At 48.5% G+C, this 12,842-nt stretch overlaps 1 protein-coding gene across 3 annotated transcripts; it reads right to left on the bottom strand.

The window, feature by feature from the left end:
* Window positions 1–290: 290 nt before the first annotated feature.
* Window positions 291–12,819, bottom strand: mindy1 (MINDY lysine 48 deubiquitinase 1). 3 transcript variants are annotated; one of them, XM_084918766.1, is made up of 12 exons: window positions 12,689–12,819; window positions 11,037–11,641; window positions 10,714–10,959; window positions 10,390–10,562; window positions 7,862–7,919; window positions 7,506–7,570; window positions 7,234–7,392; window positions 4,168–4,270; window positions 3,948–4,090; window positions 3,296–3,490; window positions 3,073–3,213; window positions 291–2,312 (listed from the first exon to the last, which is right to left on the bottom strand). In XM_084918766.1, the coding sequence occupies exons 2-12, from the start codon at window positions 11,350–11,352 to the stop codon at window positions 2,247–2,249; spliced, it is 1,665 nt and encodes a 554-aa protein (XP_084774892.1). In that variant the 5' UTR covers window positions 11,353–11,641; window positions 12,689–12,819; the 3' UTR covers window positions 291–2,246. The 3 variants fall into 3 exon arrangements, with proteins under 3 accessions (XP_084774892.1, XP_084774893.1, XP_084774894.1); XM_084918767.1 differs by lacking the exon at window positions 12,689–12,819 and adding an exon at window positions 12,266–12,668; XM_084918768.1 differs by lacking the exon at window positions 12,689–12,819 and adding an exon at window positions 11,866–12,209.
* Between the last annotated feature and the right edge of the window lie 23 nt (window positions 12,820–12,842).

Here is a 12,842-nt window from a genome sequence, read left to right as displayed (position 1 = left end):
CTCTTCTCTTTAAAGTAAGAAAATAACAAAAATAAAAAAAAGTCACAATTCGGATTTTTCTATGATCACAGGCGTCCATAACAATGTTTGTCTGCATTCTGGTTTGTTTCCTATAAATTTAAAAAAGCATTAGCTCAACGTAGCACTCAGATGGCAAACTAGCTGGTGTTGTACTAACTAATCATTTGTAAAGGCGATGGTGTTCAAATGTTTGAAATTGTCTGTGGTGATCCAGAATAACATAAACGAGATCTGCATGTTAATGTTTGAACAAATCCATGAAACTGAAGTCAAATTCAGAGTTTTTATTGACGATCTGACAGGACGGCAGATTAAACAAAGCCTGAACAGAGCGGCGGGCCAACAGTCACACCAAAGAAAACTAAACTAATAAATAAAATACCACAGACGATAAAAACATGGAGGTGACGTCCAGGTATGAAAAAATAAGCCAGAGAGAAAGTGCCTGCGTTCTATCTGAAGGCCACCAGATGGCGATAGCTGTAGCTGCAAAGACTTCAGGCCCTATAGAGGTGAGTAAGCTCTGCATGGGTGATTAATGACACACGAACAAATCTGAAATGTGGACCCGCCTGGTTTCAAAGAGGTTACGTGAACTGCTGTTCTGCAGTGACGATCTCACTAACCAGCAGGTGGCGTCAGAGTAGGTACGTCCATCTTTTTGCCGTCCGTGCCTAAAACCCTGACAGGCATGACGGGAACGCTGTTGTGGCGTTAAACAAGTTCTTAATTCTTTGTTTGATCTGAAGAAGAAACTGCACCAAGTCTGAACTCGGAGACGAACAGTTCGCAGGTTTTCACCTCAAACGTCCTCCTGAGTTTTAGGTTTGTTTCCACAGCAGATTTAAGAGAAAATACAGAAAACAGCCACGACGTCACGGCTGGGGTGGTCCGTCCACTCACTGTGAACGACGGCCACAAAATCATTTACAGGTAAAAGTTTTATATCAAGACTTTAGTTCAGGTTTAAAAACTGAGTCACTGCAAGTGAAGAGGACAAAATAAACCAGTGACTCAATCCTGAATCTGTGGGACATGAAACTCAGCGCGTGTTTACATTTGTTCCTTTAAGCCAAATTTATTGGTGATTAAATCAGTCGTGGTTAATGTTTAAAGAAAAACAAAAACTCAGTGATATTAAAATGTTTTTTTTACGTGTTTAATCCAAACTTTGATGTCATAATTTGGTCAAATGTCACAACCGTGACGACAGTTTCCGATGACGCCGTGATGACCTCGTTTTAATCTGCAGGGAAACAAACAACCAGTCGGAGAATCACAGGATCTTATTTTTCTTTCACAACTTCAGACTGAATATTTAGGAGGTTCTGGTCAAACTGGTCCCAGGAAACACCAGTGAAAGACCCGTTTTTAGCTAAAGCAGCGCTACGGAGCCGTCACATTCGAGGTTAATGATGGCCTGCCGTGTCACATCACCATCGGCTCCTTCGGTCAGGCCAAACAGACAAACCCTCATTTTTCCGTCCTTGTCGTGGGAACACGATGTCATGGTTTAACTTTCACGGCGCCAAATTACAACAACAGTCGCCTGAAGGTGCTCGTCAGCTACAGCGTACAGTAATACATACAGCACAACAGCGCTCAGATGTTTATCTTTAATTACATCTTACTTTCAATAATTTGGAGGAAACATCCATTCTTAACATTTTGTTTTGTCCTAGTCTGGGATCTTTGTGATGTCACAGAGGGCATATCCTTACACAGAGCCAGCAGCTTTCAGTCGTTTGGTTTGTACGAAGTTAAATTTGTCCGAGTTTGAAAGGCAGGAATCATGTTTCCATTCGTTTCAGGAACTTCAACCGCAGCCACAGGAGGAGGCGGGGTTAGCAAGCACTGGGTTAAAGGGGGAGGAGCTAAAACATTTTGTTTCGGACCGTTTTAGCCCCTCCCCTTTAAAACTTTCTACTGATTGGCCAACTTCAGGAAGCCTACAGAGGAGTAGGAGCTGCGAAATAACACAGCTGCAGAGTCATAGGTCGTTGTTTCAGCCACAGCTCCGTCTGATCACTTCATCGCTGTCCGATATTTATTAATGGTTAATAAAGACATTGGCGAAGAGCGCGTCCTAAAGACCTTTGACCTGTGAAACAAAGGGGAAGCTGGGAGGTTTGGCATCGAACGTGACCCCTCACCCGCCCGCCGCAGACACACAGAGGAGTCCGACGGCGTGACAGACGACAATGATGGCGGCGTTGCTGAAGAGTCTACAGGAGGACGCAGTCTGAGTCCTTGTCTCTTCTCCTGGATTGCTGTGCCCCCTGACCTCTGACCTGGAACACCGTAACAATAACACAGTGTAATCACCTCATATCACGGTTATTATTATCACATTATTGAGATCAATAAAACATCTTTTTTTTTGCCTTTTCATGATGACTAACATTTAAGTGGCAGTCAGAGAACTACTTCTTCTAATATTTCACACTCGTCTTCTGAACGCTAACTCAGGTGTTTTAAAGTGGACATGAAACTATGTGCATGAAGGCTCACTGACACCTGCTCTCAGACGCTGATGTAACTCAGCCGGGTTTAACAAATAAGTGCTGAAAGTTTTAAAAACAGCGCCCTCTCCTGTCAGTACGCAGCGTGACGTCACGTGGTTGGCTAACAGACTGAGCTAACAAGTGACAGGATCGATACCTCAGAGGAAAGGACAGTGAAGCTGACCATCAGTGTGACGGGATCACTGTAGCGCTGCAGCAGTCAGTTCATGTTAAACCAGGATCTACTGTCACTTTACTGTCTGTGTCTGCAGCAGGAAGTGGCTGTTAGCTGTGATGTTGTGTTTGTACAACACTTTATAAATGAGGACTGTGGAGGAGAGCCTGAGTCAGGTGACAGGTGGTTACCAGAGCGACGAGCTGGGCTCCGTGATGTAAACAAGCCTTCACGTGCAGAGTTTCATGCCCCCTTTAAGGTTCCGGTTCCACACCAATGATTCAAGTGTGTCCTGATTTTGGATTAAGGTGTGATAGCAGTGGCCTACAAGTGCTGCCCACAGTCTGCCGGCTTGTCTCCAGGTGAGCTTACCTGCTGCACTGAACCCTGTTGCTGGAGTTGCTGCTGTTGCTGATATTCCTCCTGCTGGAGCTGCCGGGCCAACTCCAGGTCACTGAGGGGCCCTGGGGCCCCGCCCTGCTGCTGCTGCAGGGACACTGCCACAAGGTAGTCCTGACACCCACAACAACACCCATCAGAGACGTGCTAACGGGCCAAAGTGCTCGGTGGCAACGATATTACCTGGTGAGCTCACCTGGTCAATTTGCCGCTGCTGCTCCTGGGCGCTGGGTGGCAGGTGGGGGGTGGGTGGAGCTCTCTGAGGAGGATGGCACAGCCGGAAATCGGAGTCGCAGAAGTTTCCATCACCCTCGACGTTATGAAGCGACTCCCAGACCACAGACTCCTCCTGCAGGAAGCCTTGATCCGTCACCAGCAGGTACAGGTGCCCCTGAGAGAGGAGACAAGTGCATTACCAGCCCCACCTTGTGTCTGGTCATGGTACTGCAGTGTGTACAGCCCCACCTTGTGTTTGATCATGGTACTGCAGTGTGTACAGCCCCACCTTGTGTTTGATCATGGTACTGCAGTGTGTTTGATCATGGTACTGCAGTGTGTACAGCCCCACCTTGTGTTTGATCATGGTACTGCAGTGTGTACAGCCCCACCTTGTGTTTGATCATGGTACTGCAGTGTGTACAGCCCCACCTTGTGTTTGATCATGGTACTGCAGTGTGTACAGCCCCACCTTGTGTTTGATCATGGTACTGCAGTGTGTACAGCCCCACCTTGTGTTTGATCATGGTACTGCAGTGTGTACAGCCCCACCTTGTGTTTGATCATGGTACTGCAGTGTGTACAGCCCCACCTTGTGTTTGATCATGGTACTGCAGTGTGTACAGCCCCACCTTGTGTTTGATCATGGTACTGAAGTGGTTGTTCCTGAAGAACACGGAGATCTCGCCCTCTCTGGCCGTCGCGTTGAGCTCACACAGGCCGTGATACGACAGCTGAGTCGCCGTCGACTCCAGAAACTGCTCCGCCACCAGGCCTGCCCGGCACAGACGTGCAGAATTATTATGTTCGGGCCATCGTGTACATATTGGGTACTGTGCACAAACACGTTACCTTCACTGACTCGGCTGCTTTCTGCAGAGTGTTTGTAGTCAATGATTTTCTCCACCAGTTGGTTGTAGCTCAGTTTGCCCACAGCAGCCACCATCTCTGGACTCTGAACACACAATCAGGAATTTTACATCATTCTGTCCTGTGGGCTCCCACAGAGAGTCTGACTGATCACGCCATGTGACAAAAAATAAAAATCCCACATGGACATTAAAAACCTGCAATCATGCCACTTCACTGTGCAGCATCATCAACATTACACGTCACACTCCAGACAGACAATGAAGGAGAGAAACACTTAAACTGATGTTAACTATGATATGAAAACATGTTACTACAAAAGATGTTCACGTGTTACTCAAATATGAAAGATTAACGTCCGCTAAACTAAAAGTGTGTCGCACTGTTCCGTGCAATATGAATGACGCACGCTTGACAACCACTTCAGTTCAAACTAGGGGTGGGCGATATAAACGATATACGATAGAAACGATATAAATTTGGCCAACGATAGAGATTTTGACTATACCGCTCTACCGCGATAGCGCATGTTGATGATGTCATCAAGCTGCGCCTGTTTTGGTCGAAAGCATCGCAGCGGCTAAAACCATTATCATTTGCAGATTATGGCGGGCGACAGTCATAGCAAAGAGATGAAGCACTTTTGGAATATGGGGAAAGCCAAAAACTGCGCTTCCTCCACTTCCGTAACATTGATTCATTAATGTTGAATTCTCTCGCAGCTGCTCTGTTCCCATGTTGTTGCAGTATATTAATAACTAACCTCATATTGTGGATGAATGATCTCAGTTGTTCTCCTGACTGAAGTTTGCCCCGTGTACAGCATCCTGCTATGCGATTGCATTTGTCCCTGACCACCAGAATCCCTCACGTTAACTTTTATCGAGTGGAAAAAAGTTGGCGTTCATCCTCCAGCTTCACTGTGCTAATGTTATGCTAACATAGCTGTGTCGCTAGCAATCACGTAGCACAACATTATATACCAGGTAGTTCAACTTCAGTAACCCTGCAAACATCACTGCTGTTTAGTTTTCTGTCTTCATTTATGTTGGAAGTGACAGCAGAGCTGTACGTTTGAATTAGCTTCAAAAATCTCTCAGTCAGAACATGCTATGAAATGTTTAGGTGGAAGCTAGCGAGCTAACTTCCTGTTAACTTCTAACTCTGTTAAATTTAATAAATTCTGTTTTCATGGATGCCTGGATGTTAAACTTAATTGTTACACCTGGTAAAGCAGCAACGCTGATGATTTAATTAAAGATGAAAGAATTTAGACAGTTTTTAACTCTCAGTGTTCGTTTGACTTTGGGAGCTGAAGCGGACGGAGTTTTGGACCCAGATTACTCCGCGAAGCTCCTCACTACGGCAGCCGTAATGCTCTGACGATCCATCAAGCAGTGCGGCTTACCAAAGCTGTACTAAAACATTTTTAACAGATTTCTGCAGCCCAAATCGGTTCGAGGTCAGTAAGCACAACCAGAATTCATACATAAGGAACACTCTCGATTTCTGAGGAAATTAAAGGATTTTAAGTGTGACTTATAGTGTGGAAAACACGTTATACAGAAGAAAAGAATATATCGTGATATATATCGTTACCGCACATGCTTCAAATTATATCGCGATATGAATCTTAGGCCATATCGCCCAGCCCTAGTTCAAATCTAAAAATAAGAAAACAATAAATTACACATCCGTTTTTTCCCGCTCATCTGAAGTTGGGTCGTGGGGGCAGCAGCAGGGAAGCAGGGCCCTCCCTCTCCACGCCACCCCCAGCTTATCCGGGGACACGTGAGACGTTCCCAGGCCAGCCGAGATGTAATCTCTCCAACGTGTCCCGGGTCCAAGCCCGGGCCTCTTCCCGGTACGACATGCCTGGCAGGAACACCGTGCCCAGGAGGCGACAGCCTTAGCTGCCTCCTTGTGATGTGGAGGACTAGTGGCTCTGCTCTGAACCCCTCATAACGACTGAACTCTCTCCTAAGGCAGACCCCGTCCTCCTGACGGAGAACCGCTGCTTGTAACTACGATCTTATTCTAACAAAGAGATGAGATTAACAGGTGTGTCATCAACGATGCGCCGTCTGGTGGCAGATAGCTGCATAACATTTAAGATGATATTTTACCAGCATCAGGAATCAATTAACATTTTAACAACTAGGTTAAACAACCAGTAAGTCTGGCACCGACCAACACTGACTATTAGTTACGCACATCCTTCATTCTTACTGGATAACTTGACTTTTGTTACGGCCCAAGCGTTGCCTGTGTGGGCGTGTCCTACCGTCTCTCCTGCCTCAGCTGCCACCTTTTGAACAGCTCACTCCTTTCAGCAATTAAAAGTATTTCAGGTGAGCTCTGGTGCCAGAGAGCCATGTTAGTGGTTGCAGGTAGTGAGCTGTGTTTTGTGATTGTTTGCTCCTGCTTGGTGGAGAGGACTGTGTTTGGTCACTAATCCCTTTTTGACTTACTTTTCAGTTTACTGACCAACGCTTGAGTTTTGTTCTGCTTCTTTAAATGTTGATAGCGGCTCGTCCGTCTCTTTTAGTTCAGTTACTGATAGAAGCAGTCAGCTGTCACCTAAGGCATGAAGACGCTAGGACACGCCCACACAGGCGGAGGAGGCCCAGCTGAGGGCGTAACACTTTTTCCAGACAGTTTATTAATACTTTCCTTCATTTGTTCATATTTTCTTTCATTCTATAAATATTCTGTTTTCTAAACATCCTAATATCTTTCTGTCTCTTGTGTTGATAATTTAATGTCAGAACATTTTATTAATGTTCTTGCTTCATCTGCAGCTCTATCAGCCAATCAGCTGACGGTACCCATGGGGATTGGCTGAACGAGCCAATCACATGCTTCATCATACAGAGCATTTTATCCAGAGCTCACACAGGTTCGGGAGAAACTCCGGGGTTTGATCCCTTGCTCAAGAGTACTTCAACAAGCAGACTGGAGGAGTTGGGGGTCAAACCGCTGACCTTGCATTGTTAAAACCTCGTTAAGGACCTGGACAGTCCTGCGTTTACGCTCACACACACTCACCTGAGGGTCGACCAGCCAGCCGTGGTACAGCGGGATGTCCAGCAGGTCGAACACGATGCACTCGGGCGTGTATTCAAAGTCCGTGACGCCGGTGAAACGCACGTTGACGTCCAGCCCCGTAGACAGCTTCGGGAGGACCGCCATGGCGTCGCTCATGTTCTGCAAACACACACGCCCATGTTATGGTCTCCTCCCCAAAACGGCGTGCTAATTGAAAGCGTGTATGGGACGCTGAGATCCAGAACCAGCATGTCCGTGTGCTTCCTTGGTACCTGCTGGAAGTTGAGCTCCATGCCGTCGGCCTTCTGTCTGGGAGTGACGGACAGCACACACTCTCCTGAACAACGCACACACAGGAACATCGTCAGTAGGACAGCCCGCCACGACCTGACCAGCTCAAACACTCACAGGTGAGAATCCTGGTTTAACCCGACGTGTTGCAGACCGTGTACCATGTGGCCTCCGCGGACAGTTTCATTCTCGACAGCTGTGCCAGGAGCGAACTCATCGTCTACTTAACGTGGACCCTCCACGTTTACGAGCGAGCGCCCCGCCTCCTGCTCATGCTACCCGGCACGTTTAATTTCATCATCGATACGTTTGATACATTACCCACAGTCGCTCTTACCCAGGTGAGCCATCAGGTCCTCGGTGGTGACCACCTCAGTCTGAGCAGGAAGCTTGGCCTGCGGCACACACACACACACACACACGCACACACACACGCACACACACACACACACACAGTTACAGGTCAGTTCATTTATAAACTTTATCAAACGTGAGCGCCCGTGTCTCCTCTTCTGTCCCTCACTAAAAAAGATCAAAGCTGTTTACGACGACACAGACGTCTGCACAGTTACATCATTTTAGAGTGCTCTGATTGGTTCTCGGAGGAACATCTGAAACCACGGTCTACATAACGGTTCATCCAAAGTGTCTCATTAGCTGCACAACCACCTGAGGCCAGCGGCCGCCACAGGCGAAGCACCGGTGAGCCCACAGCACCAGATTCACGTACACCACATGGTTCTAACAGTTAACTTCCTGTTGCCACTAGGGGGCGCTGTGAGCGTTATTGACTATTCTAGATGCGTCCAGGTGTAGACCCCACCAAGCACGGGAAGTCTGAGAGAACACTTATAAGAGCTTCATTTTTTATTTTTTTTTATTTAAACCTTTATTTAACCAGGAAAAGTCCCATTGAGATTAAAAACCTCTTTTTCAAGGGAGTCCTGGCCAAGAGGCGACAACATGTTGAAATTACAAAGTTACATACATATTATAAATAACAATTACATTTTAAAAACATTTTTCTCTGGCTCTCTCAATCTGGACTTAAAAGCATTTAATGAAATAAGATCTGCTATCTTCCAGTCTTTTTGCATCATGTTCCATGTGAAAGGGGCAGCATAAATAAAAGCCCTCTTTCCCAGTTCAGTTCTGACAAATGGAACATTGAGCAAGAAAAGATCGCTTGAACGCAGGCTGTAAGAAACAGTACTTCTCTGTGTGAGCAGATCGCAAATGTAGGTGGGCATTTGTCCAAGCAGGGCCTTATAAATAAAGATGCACCAGTGAACAAACCTCCTGGAGGACAACGAAGGCCATCCCACTCGAGCGTACAGATCACTACAATGGGTCAAGGCCCTACAGTTTGTAATAAACCGTAAAGAGGCATGATATACTGAGTCAATCTTATGAAGACACTGGGCGGAAGCATTCATGTACAGCAGATCACCATAATCTAAAACAGATAAAAATGTGGCATTTACAAGACGCTTTTTTGTCTCAAAAGAAAAGCAAAATTTGTTTCGAAAGAAAAATCCCAATTTTAGTTTGAGTTTTTTCACAAGATTGTCTATGTGAGATTTAAAGGTCAAAGAATCATCAATTAAAAAGCCAAGATATTTATACGTATGCACCACTTCTATGAGGTTTCCCTCAAGAGTGGACACCAAAGGGACAGTTTGAGGAAATCTCTTCATGTTTGAAAACAACATTAGCTTTGTCTTTTCAGCATTGAGAACCAATTTCAGCTCCAGGAGTGTGTGCTGAACCACGTCAAAAGCACTGCAGCGCCGCAGACACACCCTTCCAACGAAAAGTCAAAGGCTTTGTGATTTAATGCCGCCACCGCCGTCTTCGGGGCGACCCGTCACAACAGCCCGGTCCAACATCTTCGAGGAGCTCATCCTGGTACTGTGACAGCGCGCATGGGAACTATCCATTATCGGTAGAATCTATACTTACTGATCAGATTCGTTATCGATTCTCCGCTTTGAGGGTGACCATCATCACTAAGCAGCACATCTAAGACCATCATGCAGATTAATTTCATGCTGTGGGCCACATGTTTATTTGTTGAGACTCGATAACGAATCTGATCAATAAGTATAGATTCTATTGATAATGGAATCAGAATTGCTAAATTCTTATTACGTCCCACGCCTGCTGTCACAGTACCAGCACGAGCTCCTCGCAGATGTTGCACCAGGATGATGTGACAGTTTGTTACCTGTTGAAGTTCAGGCGCTAGCTGCTAGGCTCTGGTCTGCATACACTGAGCTTTAGCATCACTCTTGTTCTTGGCAGGCTTAGCGTTAGCATATTGTCTGACTAGCTTAGCGTTAGCATGCTCTCTGTGCAGATGTGGGCACAGAGCTGAGCTTGTGCTTGAACTTTAGCATCGCGTTCGCGTCCTTTTGTGCAGTAAAAACAATTTCAAGGACCTGAACTACTAGGAAATGGTTCTCCCATGCCTTCTAATGAGGCCAGCTTCCCTGGGAACCAAAGCCACCTTTCAGCTGCTAGAAATCTGACTTGAACCTTTCCCGGTCTTCGGCGCAAGTCTGAGCGTTTGCGTAAAAATGGAGGACAAACCGCGATGACAACAACGAGCTCAGACCGACTGGAACCTGGGAGCTCTGAGCCCTGCCCTTCCAAACAGCTGGAACACGTAACATGCACCTCCAGGTTCTTATGTTACCATGACGACGCAGACAGGAAGCACCTGCCCTGACTTCCTGAAGGTTCTCAGGCAGGTGTTTGCGTACCTGCGTAGTGCAACTTGTTGTCTTTAGATTTGTGTGCTGCAGCTGGGTGGAGATGAACATCCACCTGCCGCTCCGCCCTTTAAATGATGGTGATTCTCACCTTCCAGCGCAGGAACAGCGTGTTCATGATGGCCAGCAGGGGGCAGGGTCCGTTCTCACTCTGGGTGATGATGGGTGTCTTCTTCTCCTTCCAGGTGATCCACTTCACCAGGTAATACGCTGGCATGGAGGGCCCAGGCTCCGGTGCCGCAGCAGGAGGAGCAGCAGCACCCCCTGTGGAGAGGGGGAGAACAGCAGTCACACTCAGCTAAACAAAGTTACATTTATTTGGAGTACTAAGGTGTCATCCCAAAATAAACCCAGAGAAGAAGAAGTGCAGTCAGGCACCAGGCTGAGGACAGTTTCAGTAACATGGACGCCTCACCGGCAGCTTCCAGCGCCGCCTCGTCCTGCAGACTCGGGACCTCGGTGGATGGCGAGCAGCCCTCCGCACCCAGCGCCGAGTACGACGACGACAGGCCGTCCTCCACGTCCAGGGAGTTTCCTGTTGTCACGACCCCATCCGACAGCTCCAAGCTGGGGATGGAGAATGACGCCGAGTCCGTGGACTCCAGCTGGTCGTCTGAGCCACCCGCTGTCGCCACCGAGGAGCTTTCCTCCACGTCCAGACCTGCGGACAATAGAAGCACCATGAGGGATCCTCTGGGCATCTTAGGCCCCGCCCTTCACCCATGTCTCCTCCTCTACCTGGTCCTGCCCCAGCCTCCGTGGGTTCCTCTGTGGTGGTGGCGATTGTTAGAGTCATGTTTTCAGATGATGGACTTGGCGATGATTCTGGCGGCGTGGGTGTGGCCTCTTCCTCCTCCTCCATCGGGACCTTGGCGAGCGCAGGGCTGTCAGCGGTGCCGCCACTTGTGTTGGGGATGTCAGCTCTGAGGTGCGCTGGTGTCACGCTTAAGGTGCATTCTTTGGAGAAAGTCTGTGAGCTGACAGTGGGCTCCTCTGATCCGCATTTCATCTCCAGGTCAGCGATGGCGGCAGGCTGCTCCCTGGACTCCTCCATGATCAGCTGACGGCTTCACAGGCACGGCTCCGTATGACAACACGTGGAGAGAGATGACTTAGACGGACGTGGTCACGAGAGAAACTCGACCTCAGCATCGGGTGGCTTTAAGACAGCAGGAGGCGCTCCAACATGGCCGCCAGGAGACCGTCACGAGAGAACGATCACCTGCCCGCCGCCTGCCAAGGGTGTTGGAAAACAGACACACCGGTCTACCTGAGAGCAACCATGGCTGCAGAAAATCTGAGCAGAGAAGAGACGCAGCACAGCCCTCTGACATCAGTCACACCTGAGGAGGAAACACAGAAGAAGAAGTCAGCAAACACACACGTGTGTGTGTGTGTGTGTGTGTCTGTGTTGTGGAGTTAGCTCAGAGCTGCGTGCAGCCATGAGGCTGATTTAAAGATGGATTCCGAGTGACGGTGCAGCGTCACCTCCATCCACTAATTTCTTAGATCTGTGACATCACAGAAACATTGTGTGTGCCTCACAGGTGTAAACTCTGATAAACACCTGCACACTCTCCACTTGACGGTCAACACTGCACATCCACCCTCAGCTGTTTGAACGGAAGCAGCTCCACCCAAGCTGTGGGGTACAGCTGTGACCGTGAGAGAAGCAGGGGTGTGGCTGAGAACGCAGACCGACACCTGGACCGCTGCTGTACACCTGAGCTCCGAGCCTTACAGGTGACCTGTTCCGGGGGGGGCGCGCGTTCACTCCCAAGATCGACGTGAAGGAAAGTTGTTTCCCATGATGCTCCTCAATTAGGTGAGAAGAGTTCAGCGGTGACCTACGCTCGCACACACACGGGTGGCAGCCTCAGCTGACCCCGGTCTTGCGGAGCCGCCGGTTAACCCCGACATCCGGGCCCGTGCCCTCCTCCCCCCCTCCCGAAAACCGGTCAGCTTACCGGGTCCGGCGCGGATCCGCGGAGAACGCTGACGCTGGCAGGTGAACGCGCGTGCTACCTGTTTACATTCCTCTCCGCCAGGTTCATAGGTCCCGCCCACCATCCGTCCACATCCGCTAAGCTTCAGCAGCCTAGGCTGCCTGTTAGCCAACTGGCTAGCTGTGAACTTTTTCTGTCGTAAAATTGTCATTAATGTTCACGCGCAGCAGCTCGTGAGGGCCCGGAAAGAAACGCAGAGAAACCAAACAAGCGGAACTCCGAGCGGAGGGGGAAGCCGCTTCAACACGAACCGTACAGATGTTACACACCGCGTTAGCTTAGCATGAGCTAGCTGGCACTGACAACCAAACGCGACTTTTTTAACTTTATGTCCTTTTTGGTCTCTGAGCGGGGCAGCATTCACAGCCACAGCGGCGCACTCACCTCTCAGCCCGCGGGCACGCGCTGTCGGGTTCGGCCAATCAGAAACATGAAGAAAATAAAACGTTACAAACAAAATGTGACGTTTTCACAGCTTCAACTCGCGTCGTACCCTCCTGATAGAGCAACTTCTACTCGGTATACGTCACGTCCGGTC

This window comes from Perissodus microlepis, chromosome 22 (assembly GCF_051167445.1).
Source record: "Perissodus microlepis isolate ML-2025 ecotype Zambia chromosome 22, ASM5116744v1, whole genome shotgun sequence".
NCBI lineage: Eukaryota > Metazoa > Chordata > Actinopteri > Cichliformes > Cichlidae > Perissodus > Perissodus microlepis.
The sequence above is the reverse complement of the archived record's forward strand: the minus strand, read 5'-3'. Positions and strand labels throughout refer to the sequence as shown.

Excerpts from the sequence above, each read along its gene's own strand:
- mindy1 (XM_084918766.1), bottom strand. The coding sequence starts at position 11,352 with ATGGAGGAGTCCAGGGAGCAGCCTGCCGCCATCGCTGACCTGGAGATG. Across the intron at positions 7,920-10,389 it reads CGCTGTTCCTGCGCTGGAAG|GCCAAGCTTCCTGCTCAGAC; the intron begins GTGAGAATCACC and ends TGTGTGCCGCAG. Across the intron at positions 4,271-7,233 it reads GCTGGCTGGTCGACCCTCAG|AGTCCAGAGATGGTGGCTGC; the intron begins GTGAGTGTGTGT and ends TTGTGTGTTCAG.